The sequence below is a fragment of the Salarias fasciatus genome, chromosome 15, assembly GCF_902148845.1.
Source record: "Salarias fasciatus chromosome 15, fSalaFa1.1, whole genome shotgun sequence".
NCBI lineage: Eukaryota > Metazoa > Chordata > Actinopteri > Blenniiformes > Blenniidae > Salarias > Salarias fasciatus.
Window position 1 is genome coordinate 25,723,597 of NC_043759.1, and position 19,412 is coordinate 25,743,008.

The window sequence follows — 19,412 nt, forward strand, 5'->3', positions numbered from 1 at the left end:
AACTCTCAGCTAAAATAGATAAAGATTCTAAATCAGCCCAGTTAAAACAGGAACATTCATGAGAGAACGGATTTAAAAATGGCCACAACAGCTGCAAGTGTATTAAAATATAAATCCTGCCCGTGACGCTTCATCAATGCAACCTTATTTCTTGCTTTCTTTCTTGAAAATCTTTTTTGTATATATTTCTTTATTTATTTCAGATCATTATCATGTTCTGTGGCTCCGAAAAAAAGAACCTTTGCTGGAAAACCTTGAAAATTGGACCATAAAGGCTGCAGACTCTCTGTGGCGTTAAGGTTCCTTCAGCTGGAACGTCTCCGGTCGCCTTCAGACGCAGAAACAGACCAGGGTAGCTTTACAGTTCATTTTGCAGAGATTTCTGCTCGTTAAGCCAAGGCAGCCGCTGTGCTGATCGGGGATCGATTCCCGGAGGACGGGCCTTCTGTCTCCGTCCGGCTGACCGGCCTCATTTCCTGCTTCCTGTCTGTGAATGTCTGATCTGGAGATCTGGAGATCTGCGGCGCTGCAGCCGGACGCTTCTCTCCAGAGTGGAGCGGACTGTTCTGAGCGGACTCTCGGTTCTCAGTGTGTGGAGGGTTGAGGTGTTGGAGCGGCGTGCGGTGCGGCGGTGTGTCCTGGAGAAGCACTTCCAGGTCACTGCAGACGACCTCTGTCTCCTCCCGCCTGAGTTCCTGCTGAACTACCATCTTTTACAGTCTTTTGTATTTAGTTTGACGGAGGACGTTGGACTTCCTGTCAACGTGTCGACGACGATGTGACTTACAGTAAATAAAGTGTCTTTGTCAGAACTACGTGTCAGATTTGGTTTTTGACGTGAGGCTGTGCAGTGAGCGTCGATCAGGGCGGCCAGCTGCTGCTGATGACATTCACCAACCTTTATTGATATACAGCAGCATATGTCAGACAACTGGTGGAAACTCAGCGCTTTGAAGATGGTTAGATAGTTGTATAGATAAGGGTTGAGAGGTACTGGCTCGATATCGTTGGGCTCACCTCCACACACAGCCTGGGCTCTGGAACACAGTCTCTGGAGAAGGGCTGGACTCTGCACTCCTCTGGCGTTGCCCGTGGTGAGATGTGGCGAGGTGGTGTGGTTCTGCTTATAGCGCCACGGCTCAGCCGCCATGCGTTGGAGTTCTCCCCAATGAACAAAAGGGTCACATCCCTGCACCTTCAGGTCGGGGGATAGGTGCCTCACTGCTGTCTTGGTTTACGGACCGAACAGTGCTGGACACTGCTCCCTCTGGGGACTCCATTGTTCTACTGGGGGACTTCAACGCCCACATAGACAGCGACAGTGAGACCTGGAGAGGGTGATTGGGACGCACGGCCTCCCTGATCTGTTTAATAATGATGTTATCCCAAATTTTAAGTTACTGTCATAATATCTTTTGTTTTATTAAAATAAGAAGCACATTGATGCAGTTTCCTTGTTAATCTAATTTGATTTATTGCTTAACTCAATACTCATTGATGTAAATTCTCAAAACTAAAACCTTCATTTTTTTGGTACTGAATTCAAAAATAGAGAAATACACTGAGAACCTGTTTTAGTCACCAATAAAGCTATTAACACAGTTCATTATTGCACGATGTTTGATGTTTTTTTTAAACATCCTGTCGTGTTCTGCTTTTATTTTTATTTTATCTTTTGATGCAGATTTTTAATTTATTATATACAATTTTTTCTTCTTTAATGAAATGTTTGTTTGTGTTTTTGAATTCAATAAATTAAGAAAAGATTTTAAAAAATGATCAACAATAATTAGCAGTGACCTGCAGGGGGCTGCAGTAACACGAAGCGGCCCGCAGGTGGCAGCAGTGAGCTGCAGGCGCTGTGTGTCTCCGCCTCTCCGTGAGGAGAAGAAGTAGGTCAGCCTCCATCTTCTGGTAAACAACAGACATCAGACCTTCCTCCGCGGAGCTCGAACACCGACAGCCTCCAGCATGGGAGCCGTTCTGGGACTGTGCTCCATGGCGAGCTGGGTGAGTGCCCTCCCCCGTGTCGGGGGTCTTCTGCCGGCGGTTCCCCTGCGGGCCGTGGGGCCGCCGCAGCCTGACAAAAGGCTGCGTGACTGCGCAGGAACGGGGCGGCTGTGGCGCAGCGGAGCGGCGGTCCACCCCGGGGCCGGAGCCGCAGTTTGAGCCCCTCCTGAACACTCCTAAACACCGCGGCCCTCCTCTGCGACCAGGGTAACACACTGAACCCGTGTCTCCAGCGGGTTTCCAGTGTAATGGCGCCGCAGGGTCGAGGCCCTCCGTGCTCCCGGCCGCTCTTTGTTTCGCGGTTCTCGCTGCGTCACGGTCTGCTCTGTTCATTCGGCTCGTGCTCTCATTCCGTCGCGTTCCGCAAGAAAACTGCTGTTTTGACCTGTTTACGTCCACGTTGCGACATGACAGCGTGTAAACAGATCAGGGATCAGCTGTTGCGACATCACGGCGGAGCTCTGGTTACCCCCATCCCCCAATACCCCAGGCTGAAAAACACCCCGGCATGGGGCTTTAGACCAGGACAGTCCACAGGCAGGAGAGAGGACAGACACAGGTGCCAACATGAGGCAGGTGTGGGACAGACAGACAGACAGACAGACAGACAGACAGACAGACAGACAGACAGACAGATCCCTCTTACATAATGCTGTAGAAATGGTCCAAACATTCAGGATTAGGAGATTCCAGACTTGGGATATAAGTTCCAGGCAAGTTACAATAAAAATGAAATTAAAAGTAATGTAATAACAGTAAACAGAAGCTGTGTTCTTCTCTCAGTTGGAGGCTTTTGGAAAAAGCTGGTTATATTGACCTACCTTGAAGCTGAGCAGCACAATGGTTGAAATTCGGGTACAAATTGGAGAATTTTTGTTTATGTGTGAAAAATTTAGCATTTTAATAAATCAAAAATGAATCAGTTGTTCAAATTAGTAATTATGTGTAAATAAACGTGAACGAAGGTCAAGACCAGTGGATGATTGACAGAAAGGACAGTCAGAGAAAAGATGACGTATCTTCAGAACAGTGATTTGAATTACTGTTGTTTATGTGACATTTACCTGTTGATTGGAGGAAAAGCGGGTCCTCATCCAAGATGGCGGTGTTTTTGTGTGTGTTTGCGTGCAGATCCCCTGCCTGTGCGGCAGCGCCCCCTGCCTGCTGTGCCGCTGCTGCCCCAGTGGAAACAACTCCACGGTGACCCGGCTCATCTACGCCCTGTTCCTGCTGCTGGGCGTGGGCGTGGCCTGCATCATGCTGATGCCCGGCATGGAGGGCCAGCTCAAGAAGGTACGCAGGGCGCAGCCCAGCCCTCCTGTCTGCTCCGTGCCCGTGTCTGTCACCGACGAGGCTTGTTGAGCGAGCTGAAAGGCTCTGAACTGATCTTGTGACCTCCGAGGCTTCATGTTGTTGTGATTTAAAGGTGAAGCTCTTGAAGAGCTGATGTCTTACATAAGCTGTGAGTTTGTCGCGCTGCCAGACTCTCTCCTTTACAGATTATCTGGAGGCCCTAATGCTGACGCAGGAGGCTTCCTGTCATTCTGTTCTCCTCAGCTTCAAACGTCTTTGAAGTCGCCAGTGTTGCTGTTATCATTGTTCTAAACTGTACTCTATTCACAAGAAGTTTGGGATGTTTGGCTTTCAAGTGAAGTTTTGAGGATGAACCTAAAATGCACTTTAACCCCGACCGGTGAACCTAATGTGACCTTTGATGTCCAGCTGTTCACTGCTTTTAACACAACCTGCTGCTTTCTAGAGGGCCGGTCCTTGACCAGGCGGATCCGGTGACGTCCTGCCTGTGTGTGTCTTTCCTGTAGATCCCGGGGTTCTGCGAGGGCGGGATGGGCTCGTCCATCCCCGGCGTGGAGGGCCACGTCAACTGTGACGTGCTGGTGGGCTACAAGGCGGTGTACCGCGTCTGCTTCGGCATGGCCATGTTCTTCCTGCTCTTCTCGCTGCTCATGATCAAAGTGAAGAGCAGCCAGGACCCCCGGGCCGCCCTGCACAACGGGTGAGAGACCGGCCCGGTGCCGCCGGAGCTCGCCGCCGCCGCCGCCACTCACTCACTGTCTGCCGCCGCTCTCTTCCAGGTTCTGGTTTTTCAAGTTTGCGGCCGCCGCTGCCATCACCATCGGCTCCTTCTTCATCGCAGAGGGTCCCTTCACCATGGGTAGAAACCGCTTCCTCCGCCGCACCACACAACCCGCGTCTCTGATCCGTCAGTAATACACTGTGTGTGTGTGTGTGTGTGTGTGTGTGTGTGTGTGTGTGTGTGTCAGTGTGGTTCTACGTGGGCATGGCGGGAGCCTTCTGCTTCATCCTCATCCAGCTGGTGCTGCTCATCGACTTCGCCCACTCCTGGAACGAGTCCTGGGTGGAGAAGATGGAGGAGGGGAACTCCCGCTGCTGGTATGCAGGTAGGAGCTGCGGGGGGTGGGGGGTGGGGGGGGGGTGACGTTCCCCCGCCTCCTCCTCCGCCGGGTCTAACAGCGCGCCGTGTGCTGCCTCCACCTCAGCCCTGCTGTCCGTCACCACCCTGAACTACCTGCTGTCCCTGGTGTCGCTGGTCCTGTTCTACGTCTACTACACCCACTCCGACGGCTGCACCGAGAACAAGGTCTTCATCAGCATCAACATGCTGCTGTGCCTGGGGGCCTCCGTCATGTCCATCCTGCCTCACATCCAGGTGGGTGCCGGCGCCGGCGCCGCCCGCGGCCTCCGGCCAGGCGGCGGCGCTGTGCTAACCGCTAGCCGTGTGTCTGCAGGAGTCGCAGCCCCGCTCGGGCCTGCTGCAGTCCTCCCTGGTGACCCTGTACACCATGTACCTGACCTGGTCTGCCATGACCAACGAGCCTGGTGAGGCGGGCGGGGGCGGGGCTGTGGGCGGGGTCGGGGCGGCGGCGGTCCAGTCCCGTGACGTTCCCCTCTCTCCTCTCAGACAGGAAGTGTAACCCGAGCCTGCTGAGCATCATCGGGCTGAACAGCACGGCCCCTGCTGGCCAGGGCCAGGTGGTGCAGTGGTGGGACGCCCAGGGCATCGTGGGCCTGGTCCTGTTCCTCATGTGTGTGCTGTACTCCAGGTGAGACGCCGCTCCGCCCGCCCCCGCCTCCGCCCGCCCCCGCCTCCGCCCCCATCCCCGGGCGTCGAACCGCCGCCTCACCGAGTGTGCTCCTCCTCCGCAGCATCCGCAACTCGTCCACCGCCCAGGTGAACAAGCTGACGCTGACCAGCGACGAGTCGGCGCTGATCGAGGACGGCGCGCACGGCGACTCGCTGGAGGAGGACGGCGGCCCCAGCCGGGCCGTGGACAACGAGAGGGACGGCGTGACGTACTCCTACTCCTTCTTCCACTTCATGCTGTTCCTGGCCTCGCTCTACATCATGATGACGCTCACCAACTGGTACAGGTCAGTGGGGGGGTTCGGTCTGTCGCCCCGGCGGTTCCTCTCGTCCCGGATCCGGTTCTGAGGAGGCGGTTCTGTGTGTCTGCAGCCCCGACTCCTCCTACGAGGTGATGACCAGCAAGTGGCCGTCGGTGTGGGTGAAGATCTGCTCCAGCTGGATCTGCATCGCCCTGTACGTCTGGACCCTGGTGGCCCCGCTGGTCCTGGTCAACAGAGACTTTGACTGAGACACACACACTCACACTCACACACTCGTCCGTGGCGTGGCTCAGCTGTCCCCCTGCGTCTGTAGCTCAGTGTCGGTCAGTGCTCCTCTGCTGTGACGTGCCGCTCTCACTCCTGTAAATACGATGGACGAGCGCTCCCCCCTCCACACTGCATGCTGCTTGACGTGACGTTGTTACTCGTAGTTTTTTTAACTCGGAGGCGGAGCTCCCCCCGCTGTAGTTTACCTCCTCGTGTTGGTGCATGAGCTGTGCTTTGTGTGTGTGTGTGTGTGCTGCTAACACACCTCCACACAAACATTGACGAAGGCATTCCTCTTTCCGTTGCTTCACATTTCAATTCTGTAAGATGAAAACATGAACCAGCTGCTCGTCGTTTGGTAGACCTTAGCTTCTGTCCTCGCAGTAGACTGACGTACCGTGGCTTCATATTTAATTGATTGTTTGCTTTTATCTGAATGTGTTTTATTTTTCTCTCCTAACCTGGAAGTGTTGTAAGAAGTTTAAATAAAAGAAGGAAAAGAAGACGGTGGCTGAATTAGCTTCTTCTCAATCAAACAGCTTTTCCAGATGTTTAAAACAGCGGCTGAAACTGCTGCAACACAACACTTTGTCATAACGGATGCAGACTTCTGGAGTCAAAAATGTATTAAAATGAGTCATTTCTATAATATTGAATGGATAAATCTAACTGATGGTAGCAGATCTTTCTTTATAATCCCAAATTAATTCCTGCTCAGTCGTCACCTGAACACCTTGCTGCAGTCTCCATGGAAACACATTACTGCTGCTGTCATGAAAAACAAAGGCTTAATGGCCGTCATGGAAACATGTCATGCTTGTTGGTGACTGTTGTCATGGAAACGTGTTGCTCTGTCGGTGACACTGACGTCATGGAAACATGTCGCTGTGATGTCACCGACACTGCCGTCATCATGGAAACATGTCGCGCTTCTGTCGGTGACACTGCAATCGTCATGGAAACATGTCGCTGCAGTCGTCACGGACACATCGCTACAGTCGGTGACACTGCCGTCGTCATGGAAACATGTCGCTGCTCTGTCGGTGACACTGCAGTCGTCATGGAAACAAGGTGCAGTCAGAAAAATGTTGCACCATCACCATGGAAATATGCTGCTGCTCAGTCACTGGAACATGTTGCAGTCGCCATGGAAACAAGCCGCTGCAGTCGTCATGGAAATGCATCGCTGCTCCTCAGTTACCATGGAAACAAAATGCATCACTTGGGTCTGAACAGGACCAATCAGACCACTGAACTGAGTGTGTGTGTGTGTGTGTGTTTCTGAGAGCCGTGACACTGAGCTGAGCAGAGAACATTTATTTCAGGGTGAAGGGGTGAAGGCCTGACACACACAACATTAAATTATTCGCATATTTGACGAGAACAAGAGTAACTGCTGCACTGCAGTGCCAAAGTCTTTCATATAAAATCTGTGAAAAGTGAAGCTTCTCTTCGTCCGCCCGGAACAGCGGCGGGGCGGAGCGGCGTCACACTCTGCTCAGCTGGCCCGGCTCGGCCTCGGCCGGACTCAGTTCACACAGGTAGAAGAGCGTCTCCTCGCTGGCCTGCGCCTCCGTCAGCGGCTCCAGGCGGACCAGCGAGCTGCGGCCCGGCTGCCGGGCCTCCAGACCGCCGTCCAGCAGCTCCGCCGGCAGCTCCGCCTCCACGCCGGCCGACGGGTCGGACATGGACGGGGCGGAGGAGGAGGAAAAGCCGCCGCCGCCGCTACCGTCCAGCTCTGCGGGAGTCGTGCAGCCGTCCAGCAGGGCCAGCAGGGGGCAGCACGTGTACTGGATCAGCTGCTTATCTAAACACAACATTCAGATCCTCATCAGCTGGACTCATCGGAGACGACCAACAGACCGCCGTCCTCCTGCAGCTCACCTGTGTTGTCCTCCTCCGTCCTGCCTCTGCTCAGCTGGGCTGCCGAGTTTTCTCTGGAGGGAATGCTCTCCTGAAAACACAGAGGAGCCAACTCTCAGACACACACACACACACACACACACCGCCCTCAGAAGCTGCCGGCAGCCGTCGGGTCTCCACCTCACCTCCACCACGTCGAAGTCCGAGCTGAACTGTTTCCCGTACAGCATGGCCTGAAAGTCCTCCAGACTGCAGTCGATACTGTCCAGGTAGTCCATCAGCTCCACCCTGACACACACACACACACACACGGAGCAGGTGAGGGTGTGTGTCAGCGCTGCGGCGCCAGCGGCCCTCTGGCTGACGGGACTCACTTCCCCAGCAGGTTGATGTTCTGAGAAATGGCTCCGTTCTCGCTCAGGATGGAGTCCATCATCTTCATGGGGTCTTCCAGGCTCAGGCCCGAGGCCTTGTTGAGCTGCAGGGCGCCGCTGGGCGCCCGGTCCTCCGCGGCGCCGCTCCTCTGGCCGCCGTCCTCCTCCTCCGTGCTCCTGGCGCCGGGCTCCGCCTCGGCCGGCGGCGGCGGCGGCGTGCAGCCGCCCACCTCCACCTCCACGATCTCGGCGTCGCTGCGGGTCACAGGCAGGTCAGCCCGGCGGAAACATTCAGACTGAGAGGAGAGCGGAGGAGGCGGGGTCAGACCTCAGGTCGAAGGCTCGGGGGGATTCCTCTGTGATCTCCGCCGCCGCCGCCTCGCCGTCGCTCAGGTTACAGATGATGACGTCCTCCGACAGCTCGGAGCAGCCGACGCCCTGCAGGCTGCTGGCAGACGCCTGAACACGGCAGAGTTTTCCACGCCTCAAAATGCTGAACTATTCTCTCCTCACCACATCTGGACAGTCTGAGTGTTCCTATGGACACACTCCGGAGGGACACACACCTTGTCATCGTAGACGGGATGAATGTATTTGGGCTTCTTTCCGTTGCTATTCATGAGGATGGGCCTGAAGAGAAGGTGAAACAACATGTCAGAGGAGGCCTGGAGCCCAGCGGGCCTGTGAGCGCTAGCTGACGCTATCAAAAACTGATCCATCAGGGACAGCCTTCAGTTAACTAGTCACACTTTATTAATCCCATTACAGAAAGGGGTTCAGACTAAAGAAAAAAAACAACTGACAATCCACAAATGTACAGCACCTCCTGACCTCTGACCCCAGTGTGTGGTTCATTATGAACAGTCAAGCTGATCTGACCCGCGGTCCTCTTTCACACACTTCTCTGTTTACGGTCACACTGTTTCTCCAAACAGGGAAGCGATGCAGCTGCTCACAGCTTCCTCTTCTACAGTTTGACCTTTGACCCACTTCGGCCCCGCCTCACTCCAGCCCACGCCTCAGGGATTCAGCCTCAGGGCCCGAAAACACAGCTGCCACTCCAACTCCGAGCACTGAACTGTTGTTTATTCTGTTCACAGCCGTCTACTGCCGGCCCGTCCCGCTCAGACAGGAGTGTGTGTCCTCGGGTCAGTCTCCGCTCAGGCCGCGGTGGGCGAGGCTCACCTTTTGCGTTTCAGGTTGAGGATGCGGTTGTTCTGTACCAGAGTGACGATGAACTGAATCAGCTGGAAGAGAGAGAGAGCGAGAGAGAGAGAGAGAGAGAGAGCTGCTGACGTGTCCATGTGATGAGGAGGGAACGCTCCCGGAGGCCGACTGACCTTCTTGATGAGCTGCTGCTGGTGGGAGTGTTTCTGTCTCAGGTCGGAGATCTCCCTCCACAGCCCCTCGTTCTCTCTGGACAGCAGATCACACACACACACACACAGCGCGTCAGAACACACCGTGGCGGCGTGGTGGCGGCTCCTCTCTCACCTCTTCAGGGTGGCCAGCCGGGCGTCGATGCTCTCCTGCTTGCTGTGAACGCTCTGAACCGTGGCCAGGATCTTGGTCAGGTCCTCCTGCCGGAGCTTACTGTCCTCCGGACGGCTGTTGGACACCTGGACGGACGGGATGAGAACCCATGACTGGCCTGGCTGACTGGAGGACGATCTGAGGCGCGAGGAAGACCTCGGTCTCTACCTTCCTCTTGATGTTTTCCAGCAGGTCATCCTGTCCGTGTTTGAAGTAGGGGTGCTGGAACTCCACCGGACCGTCTCGCTCCTGCTTCACCATGCCGGTGTCAATCTGCATCACCTTACGGAAGCCATCTAAACACACACACACACACACCCCCGTCAGGCCGCAGGCGTCTGGGTCGGCGCAGGAGACGGACGAGCGAGGCGGCTGCAGGAACACTCACACATGTTGAGCTGCCGGATGAAGCTGGCCATGTTGTTGTGCTTGAAGAACTTTGGGAGGATCTCTTTAGCGAAGCGCTGCTCATCCAGGACCAGGAAGCTGTTCCCCTCCTGGAAACGCAGAAACACACCGACGGCGCTCTGCTTTAAAGGACCAGGACAAGTCCTGAGCTGCAGCTGCAGAGTGCCGATACCAGCACTGTGACGGCCGAGCGTCTCAGGCACTGGCCCTATCCAAACGGCGAGGTGTTCCTCATGTATTGACTGATGGATTTACTGCCAGAATGAATGAAAGGTACGTTCAGCTGATGTTTTGCCTGGAAGTGGGGGAAACAGGTTCTACCTCGGCCTGGATTTAATGTTTCTATCGTGAGCAGAAGATGAAAGAATCAGGTCACGGCTGCAGAGACCTGCAGCGATGACGCACAGACACACACTCCCCGTTCTGCCGAACGCAATTAAAAACTCTTTTATCCACCTATCAGACTCTTAGTTTCTATAACATCAAATCACTGTAAAAAATTTTTAAAAGATTTCATTCATTAGTGTTGGAAATCTATAGTCTGCAGTTTGCAGGAGGACGCACTGAATGGAAAATCCAATCTGGTTTTATGTGAATAAAATCTTCATAACATCCACTCACCAGTCAGATTAAACAGTATTATGGATTATTGTAGGTTTAGGCTGAACATGAGACTTGAGTTTATTATTATTATATAAATAACACTTTTCATTAAGGCCTTGACCAGCAGCAAGTTCACAGTTAATGTCTGGAATAAGTGACATCTGCTAAAAGAAGCTTTCCTGAAAGATTAAGACAAAAAACATGAATGAAAAGAAAATACTGCTGTCAGACTTTTTTCTGGATTTCAAAGTAAAACACATGATTCCCAAATCCCTGAACGGAACCTGCTGATTTCCTTAATGAAGCTGTTCAGGTGGTCCACGGCTCCTACACTAACAAACCTCTGTGTGTGTGTCTGCGGAGTGTTTTCTGTGTGTGTTCTTATTGTGATGGTTCACTTGTATGTCTCTCTCTCTGTGTATCTTTCTCTATGTGCGTGAGTTTCCGTGTGTGTGTGTGTGTGTGTGTGTGTGTGTGTGCACTAAATGCTGCGTGCGCCCGGCTGCTAGCCGCTAGCCTAGCATGCTAGCGGGTACCTGGCTCCAGCAGATGAGCTCGCTCGTGTCGGCGTCCTCCACCAGCGTCCACAGCTTCGTGAGGAACGCGGGCACGCTCGAGCTGTGCTTCATCTTCCCGCGCTGCGCTGGCTGCTGTCCGCGGCTCCTCTGCGGTCCTCTCGTGTCGCACGGCGCAGTTTGTAGCGCAGTGTTGTGTTGTGTTGTGTAGCGCTGGCCGCTCTGAATACAACGCTTACAACTTCCGCTCCCAGCGAGCGGCAGCTGATTGGTCCAAAACCGCATGACGTCACGATCCTCACGTGGAGGCACATGCGATGAAAACCATGAGCGAGCAGGGAGCAGCTGAGGAGAAGCTCCGTCAGGGTGCGATGATCTCTGGATGACTTGATCAGAACCTGAACTTTTGTCGGTTTATCGATAAACACAAAGTTCAGTTCAAGATGTTTTTTCTTTACTCCTGCTGAGCTGAAAACATCAATTACTTCAATTCCACAGGAGAGAGAAAGAGAGGAGGAAACCTGCAGAACCAGGCTCAGAGTGAGAGGCTTCATAAACATAAATCTGCATCATGCAGGTGTGATGGAGGAGAGAGAGATTACATGTAAAGGTGAAATATGGAGAATGAAAAAGGAGCAATCAGTGCAGTGAAGGTCTTAACCTACAGCAGCTTCATGAGAAAATGGTCCAGTGTTTCCTGAACCAACTCGTAAATATAGAAGTAAATAGAAAGGTCTTATAAGGTAAATTCTATTCTAGATGTAACAGGAAGCCAGTGAAGAGAAGCTAATTTTGGGCTGACATGATCTCTCCGGCTGGTTCCTGTCAGAACTCTTACTGCAGCGTTTTGAACCAGTCGAAGGCTTTTTAGGCCGTTTTTGGGCCACTGGAAAAAACAGGGAATCACAGGAGTCTACTCTGGAGGGAACAAATGCATGGATTAATTTCTCAGCATGGCTTTGACTCAATGTGTTTCTAATTTTAGAAGCTCAAAGAAGAAGGTCCTGCAGACCTGTTTAATGGGAATTAATGTTTCCTGATAACATTCCTTACTGTCCGGATCCCGCCCATGTCCCCGCCAGTGTGTGTGTGTGTGTGTGTGTGTGTGCTCGTGATGTGTTTGTGTGCCTGCTATTTCTGAACATCTCCTCTTCATGTTTCCAATTATCCAATACTCTTCCCCCTGGAGTTCATTACCCCGCGTCTTCTAAACTCTTCTGTCCACTTGTGTGTTGGCTGTTCATCTGTGTTCGTTCCAGGAACGCTGTGACCGTATTCCTGGAGTTTCTCTTCATACCTGCTGTGCCTGACATCTGAGTGCCTCACCTGAATGTGACGCCGACAGGAAGCACGTTGAAGTGAAGAGTATCGGTCCTCGGACAGAACCCTGTGGAACTCCACATTTAACTTTAGCCTGAGCTGAAGAGTCATTAACATGAAGGAGGTGGAACCTGTCTCAGCAATATGATCCAGACCACTTTAATCCAGATTAGATATTGTCTCTGTAGAACAACATTATGATCATTAGTATCAATGCAGCACTGAGATCTAACAGGACCAGACTTGTAAAAATAAATGTACCATGTGAGGACACAGAAAAGGCTAAATCACACGATGTCCCATTACAGGCAGAAGGGGGTCAGAGGTCAGCTACAGTTGCGCCAGCGTGTTAGATAAAATCACATTTCATTGATTATGATGTAAAACAATTCAAACAATGGGTCTGCTGTGTTTGTCCTGCTGACCGAAGTGGCTGCATTTTGTTCCTTTTGAGAAGCGGCACTCTGCCACATGTTGTCAGCCTTCCTGAGGGAGCCTCTTGGTGGGATGAGGGCCCGGACCCTTCAGCCTCCAGGCTGGCCCAGGCTGAAGAGCCCGAAGAACAGAAATCCATAAAGCCTAAAACAGCTTAATGAGAGATGTCTGTTTGGGTCTTGAAGGATTCAGACGAGTGTTCATTTTAATCTGCTGACATTCAGAGCAGGCCCTGAACTCCTCATGTGCTCCTTATGGCCTGTTATCACCTCTCACATCAATAAAAACAACAGGATCATGAAGCGAAGGAGACACAAAAGCATTTTTATGAAGCATATTTAATGTTAGTTTTTACACATTCCAACAGGTTTAACTTTTCTTCGTCCAAGTACTCACTGATTTTTCCTGTTCCACATACAGTTCAGAGGTTTGTCGGCTCTGCTGAACCGGGCTGTGTGTCTTGAGTCGGTCACTAGATGGACTCACTGGTTCATTTAAAAACCCGAGCGCCTCCGGAGCGGCTGCCTGCCCAGACTGCGCTCCGTCCCTCCGGCTAAAACGTTCTGTCTTGTGTTTTCTGTTTTCACGCTGCCTCGTATTAATCCCAGTGACCCCGTCAGCGTGCACGTACCTGAAGATAATCCCAAAACCAGTCATCAGGCTCGGAGGGAGCGCCCGGTCGGTATTTCCCAGAAGCCTGAGGATTACCCCCTTTAACATTTCAGCGTCACATTTGAGAAGGCCGTCGTGACGCCGCTGATTTGAAGTCTGACTCAGAGTCATCTGTTAATGTATTAGGCCTCTTTCCTCTTGTTCTTTGACAAAACATTATTAAAACAAAACTTTTATGAGCCGCTAAAGAAGAAATAAACAGTTTTTTTTTTTTTTTACAGAGCTGACTGAACACTGAGGCTCATTATCTCAAACTTTTTCATTTATAATTCAATCTAAAAATCAACTGCCAGTGAGGAAGAGAAAGGGGGCGAGTATAGAGCCGTGAGGCGCTCCACAACCTGATACAGCAGATGAAGAAGCGTTTAGAGTGAAGGCAGAAAGGGTTAAGTGGAAGCAGAGTATGGCGGTTTGGAAGGAGGCAGTAAGTGGCGCTGCCCTGATTTCAGCCCAGTTATACTCCTCAGTGTTGAGTGGGGCTGACAAGCAGCGGGCTAATTGGATTGGAGGGTAATATTACATGAAAAGCTGTCACCTGCTCCTTTAAAATGGCTGTAATTAGTACATTCTTTAACTCGGACACAGGAGATTATGGAAGAGCAGGAATCAAAGGGCATTACAGCCACCCAGGTGATGCATACAAGGAGGATTCATTTCATACTTCACCAGCGCAGAGTGGGGGAAGGCAGCGTCCTACACAGGAGCGCTCACCTCTCCCCATTCAACACAAATAAAACACTTCAAGAGCTCCGGCTTGGATCAACTCACACAACGTTCAGGGAGCGCTCAGAAAAACTCGACACAAAGTTCAGGTCAAACAGGATCACATATGAGGGACAAAGGAGAGGGCTGGACGGGAGATTCTGTTCCCATCTTTATTTAAATGTGTTTGGCAAAGCCGCTGAACGTCAGCGGAGACAGAGAGAGGGGAGTTAAACATGGAGTTCCTCAAGGTTCTGTACAAGGACTTTTACTTTTCACATTCTACAAGCTTCCTGTGGGGAATAATGTCAGGAAACCATCAATTCAATATCAGTTCAGTGCTTCAGGTCAGGGTCACACACACACACACACACACACACACACACACACACACACGCACAGTCTCGTATTTCTATCCTTGTGGGGACCTTCCATTGACTCCCATTCATGTCTAGCCCCTAACCCTGACCCTTACCCTAACCCTAACCCACACCACAACAAAGCCTAACCCTAAAGAAATGTTTTTGCACTTTTACTTTTTTCAGTAACAACAACATGGTCAAGAAAACACTGTTTCTCCTACTTAGGACCAGAAAAAGGTCCCCACAAGGCACGTCGTTCCACGTTTTGCTATCCTTGTGGGGACATTTGGCCCCAACAAGGATAGAAATACGAGAACACACACACACACACACACACACACACACACACACACTGCGGTGACGTTAGGGACTGTCAAAAGAATAAATTTTAGAAATCGCTATTAGTCGGTGAATTTCCATAGCTAATCGCGATTAATCACATTTTGACATGTTTAAAATTCTGTTATTTTGCATTTCATGGCAGTTTTAAGCCCATAATGTAAAAAAAAAAAAAAAAAAACCTACCCGTGTGTCCTAGCACAAAGAAATATTTTCATTTTTGACTTTTTGGAATTTCTTTCCAAATGAAGTTCCAAGCAGACTAAACTTTAGAAAGATAAAACAAAATGCCATGTAGTCCCGCTGATCTACTTCAAAAATCCATATCAAAGAAAATGCTGTAGCAGTGATGAAACTCGGACTTAGAGGAGGAAACGACTTCCAGTATTAAGATGGTCTTAATAAATCTTATGCTCCTACAAAAACAAACAACAGCACCATTATCGAAACAATTACACTAATCCTAACTTGAAATAACAGAAAGTAAGTGATCTGAAACTCTGGATAGAGACTTGTACTTTATGATGAACAGAACAGTCAAAAACACAGACAGAAAGCTTCAAATGAAGAATCTGATCCTCATAATTCACCTGAACTGCAGGGCTAAAAAAAAAACAAACCAATGTCTAACTGACAGTGAAATGAAACAAACTCATTAGACACGAGGTTCAGAACTGTCTGAGTTCTAAGTTTTCTCTCTTATTTCTTTTCTTTGAGGCAGTTGCTAACATTGACCCTAATGCTGTGGTTAATATATAGAATCTTTTGACAGCCCTCCTTTCATTAATTGGGATTAACACTGACAGCCAGTTTGACAATATGTAGATTAGAATGTTTTATTTTAACCTTTTTAAATAAGAGCAAATTTCTGTAATTTGTTCGCTTTATTTACCAACTTTTTTTTAACCGAAAGCTGCAAAAAAAAACAAAACAAAAAGGAACAATTTATACCTAAAAATCAATTATTTCATCACTGGAGACACAAAAGGACATTATAATGATTATATACAGGCCTATCAGGTCGAGAAGTGAGGGAAATGTATTTTCCAGGTAGGAACAAAGTGCGTATAGTTAGAATAATCTACTCTGGAGGTCAGAAATGTATGAATTAATCTCTCAGAGTCTCTGTGAGTCAACATGAGGTGAAAGGAGGACCTGCAGACCTTTAAATGTTTGATTTGAAGGAGAAGTTCTGGTCAGAAGGTTCCTCACGTTTCCTGGAAGTGTAGAAGCAGAAAATGAAAACTGTCAGTCTGCTTCCAATTTAACGAGTGGCCTTCATACAAACTGCATCATTGACAACATTTCAAAACGACAGGTTATTTTCAGACTGACCGATACCCTTTGGTCACTTTTCTCTCTGTAAGAAGAGGCTGGAGCAGTAAGTATGCGAGTTATTTTCAGTTTGGTAATGATTTGGGAGAGCTGAACATGCGGCGGGTCTGGGGGAAGGCCGGGGGTGAGAAAGTCCACTTAATTCCCTGAAGCGGAGCAGCAGAGCTGGAGAGCAGGGAAGCGGCAGCGCAGCGAGCAGCTCTGCGGAGCTGGAACACAGGGAGGTTGGAAGGAACAGACTTTTTCCATTGGATGGAGGAGTTGGACTTTGGTTTAATAGGTGTTGTTCTCTCCCGTTATTTTAATAGTGAAAGTCTAACAGGACTGAGAAGACAGAGAGAAAAATGTGTGGAATTACTGCTGAGATCAGCAGCTTTATTTTATTTATTCTTCACCCGAATGAAGGAATATCAGTGAATACATCAGATCTGTCTGAAGGAAAAAGCTAAATTGATGCGTTTTCTCTTGATGTTGTGTAAACGGCGAGCGAGCAGAGGACCAGATGGAGGGACCGCAGGTGGGAGCGAGGGATTAAAAGATGGACCCTTCAGGAACTCCAGGACAGGATCAGCTGTTACTATGAGGCTTGAAGATTTTACGCCAAACCAAAGTTATCATCAATGAGCGTCTCACAAAACACACGGCAAGAAACACACACTCTTCAAAGAGTTCAAGTAATTTAAATGTAAAAAAGTTCATCCAGGAATCCAAGACATGAACATTAAACCCAGTCAGGTGTGAAGAGCCAGTCATTTTGAGATTATACCACCGGTGAACGTTCCAACAAAACGGATTTTATTGTAGTGCCGGAGCAGACTGAACTCTGCCTGCTCTCTGAGAGCCGACAGCGAAGCGACTCACGCCGTCAGTTCAGCCAGGAAGCAGGAATCTGTGCCGGAGGAGACACACAACAGCACTTCCACAGCCGTTTAGGTCCCAGTAAATAACCCAGAACCCTCGGAAGACTCTGTTTCCCACAGTGTTTAGGACGGACGGCGTTCCCATGCCGAGGCTTACTGTTGGTGTGCGAGTTACAAGCTCATTCTGCTTATCACACACACACACACACACACACACACACTTGCAAACCCACAAACTCCTAAACAGCCGTGTCGCTGCACCGCTGCCGACTGAAGGTGTAATTACGGCTCCATGTTTAAAGCCTGGACCGAACGGTCTTCCTGGTGCGACCGCAGGCGGGTCACATGTGGCTGAGGGAGGACTCCCATCAGCACATTAACATTCCGGGATTCTGTGGAGAAGCTGCTTACAACTTAGTTACGGTGCGAAGAAAGCCGTTAGCTAACTGAGGAAGACTCCTCCAGCTGAGGAAGACTCCTCCAGCCGGGTGAAGTAACCGTCTTTTGATCTCCCACAGCTCTCCGTCAGGCGTGCGACCTGGACTTTTAATCGTTCACGAGTCAGGACTGTATTGATTTCCAACAAGTTGTCGCCTTAAACACCGAGTGGTAAAAACACCCACTGTGTAAATGTTCTGAAAATTCACGACTCCAAACAAATGAAGCACATAAAAGAAGAATAGAAACGAAGGCCTCAAACCAAACACAAGCCCTGGGCTGTGGCAGCAAAACGCTCCAGTCCAGTGAAGAGAGCGGATCAGGGACGCCCTGCTGTCTTCCCAGCGTCTCACTACCAATCGCCGACTTCCCTCTGCAGTCTTATCACATCAGGTTTTTGGGAAATCGTTCCCTCTCCGCAGATTGGGTCCTGATGTGACATTCTTTGTGGTATTTACAGCTAAAATTGGATTCACACCTCAACATGTATGCTACCAATTAAATAACAGCTGAATTGGGGCCAATTACATTCACTTAAAAATAGAAACCCTAATTGTGTGAAATAAAACTGTGAAACCTTTAATTAGTGCCCATTAAGTTTTTTGCTTCATTTATTGATGCCGGTTTCGCCACATTACACGTGTGCTGTGAGCTCAGAATGGAACTGCCAAACCTGTAAATCCCCATTTATTTGCCTCAGTCTTCTAATCATTGCTGCGGAGAATGGAACATTTGTGCAACAAAATAAAAGGCGTGCTGTTCTGACATGTTTCTCAACAGGTCTCATATAAATGAATGTTCCTCTCACTTCATTGCTAATTTTTGGAATGCGGTGGTGTTTCTCTTCTGGGTTCGGGAGCCGCTTTGATGACCTGCTGATCCTCTCTGAGAAGCGTCTCGGCGGTTTAAAGGGTTTGTTTCTGTGGGACGTCTGACTGTAAAGACGAGCTCACGCTGACGAGTTTAGAAAGTCTAAAACGTCTTCTGACGTGAAGCCGAACGACCGAACGATCGATCCTCTCTTGATTGTTCGAACGATCGAACGATCGAGAGAGGATCTCATGACTTGAGGGAGTCAAGCTGCAGGTGGGCTAACCTGCAAGCTAACCTGTTTGCTGGTTAACCTACATGCTAATGTGAGGGCTGGCTAGCCTGCAGGCTAACCCGCAAGCTAACCTGCAGGTTGGTTAACCTGCAGTCGGGCTAACTGCAGCTAAAGACTGAACATGATAAAGGTGTTGCAGCCAGCCGGCGGTGTAGTGGAGAGAATGTGTGTGAAGGATTACATCACCAAACATTCTGTCACTTTACTATAGTCTGAACAGCGGTCGGGCCAAAAAGGTACTGAAGTAATTCTGACTGTAACCTTAGCAAAAAGTAGTATACTTAAAGGTGCATTAGGGAGTTTTTCAACTTTAAAAATACTTACTTTCCACTATAAATATGTTACAAATATTCAATGATTGTAGAATGTAGATGATATTTAATGATGTGTACAATGTGTCCTGACATATTCATTGTAAGTACCGCTAACAGCGCTAAATTGTCACTTGAAAGTTGCAGTGCCGGTCCAGCAATTTGTATTTCTTGGGGAGAATTTGAGAGGATATGACGTAATGCGCGTAATCCGCTGGCCTGACTTCCTTATCTTTCGTTTTGTCCGCCATTACTCCGCCAGATGTTTAGCGAGCAACAACTGAGCAGTACTGAGGATGGATCTTCCAGAAAGTAAGAAAAGACCGGCTTCTAGCACTGCCACAGCTCCAGCACAGACTCCACCAGGCAGAAGAAACTTAAATTTCACTTGGGCGCTACTAAAAGAGCGACTACGCAAAAGGCCTGCAGGGGCCGTTGTTTCGCATGAAACGTGCAAACTCCTTAATGCACCTTTAAAGTTTAATTTATTAAAGATACTAGAGTATCAGTATAAGTATAGAAAGAACACTACAGTGTTAGAAGATTATTTGAATTAAAGGTTAAAACACACAT

General features: G+C 49.8%; 2 protein-coding genes across 4 annotated transcripts; one reads left to right on the forward strand and one right to left on the reverse strand.

The window, feature by feature from the left end:
• Positions 1 to 1,866: 1,866 nt before the first annotated feature.
• Positions 1,867 to 14,477, forward strand: serinc1 (serine incorporator 1). Of its 3 annotated transcripts, XM_030110036.1 has the most exons (11): positions 1,868 to 2,010; positions 3,142 to 3,303; positions 3,831 to 4,024; positions 4,104 to 4,183; positions 4,293 to 4,430; positions 4,530 to 4,699; positions 4,779 to 4,869; positions 4,952 to 5,093; positions 5,197 to 5,421; positions 5,507 to 5,655; positions 14,445 to 14,477. In XM_030110036.1, exons 1-10 carry the CDS (start codon positions 1,972 to 1,974, stop codon positions 5,643 to 5,645), a joined length of 1,380 nt encoding a protein of 459 aa, XP_029965896.1. In that variant the 5' UTR covers positions 1,868 to 1,971; the 3' UTR covers positions 5,646 to 5,655; positions 14,445 to 14,477. The 3 variants fall into 3 exon arrangements, with proteins under 3 accessions (XP_029965897.1, XP_029965896.1, XP_029965894.1); XM_030110037.1 differs by lacking the exon at positions 14,445 to 14,477 and having other exon boundaries at positions 1,867 to 2,010; positions 4,104 to 4,180; positions 4,290 to 4,430; positions 5,507 to 6,167; XM_030110034.1 differs by lacking the exon at positions 14,445 to 14,477 and having other exon boundaries at positions 5,507 to 6,167.
• On the reverse strand, positions 6,973 to 11,200 carry hsf2 (heat shock transcription factor 2). The gene is made up of 12 exons (XM_030110033.1): positions 10,982 to 11,200; positions 9,823 to 9,931; positions 9,603 to 9,730; positions 9,396 to 9,520; positions 9,242 to 9,317; positions 9,087 to 9,148; positions 8,468 to 8,531; positions 8,230 to 8,360; positions 7,902 to 8,156; positions 7,713 to 7,815; positions 7,549 to 7,618; positions 6,973 to 7,471 (listed from the first exon to the last, which is right to left on the reverse strand). The coding sequence occupies exons 1-12, from the start codon at positions 11,072 to 11,074 to the stop codon at positions 7,152 to 7,154; spliced, it is 1,536 nt and encodes a 511-aa protein (XP_029965893.1). The 5' UTR covers positions 11,075 to 11,200; the 3' UTR covers positions 6,973 to 7,151.
• Positions 14,478 to 19,412: the final 4,935 nt, after the last annotated feature.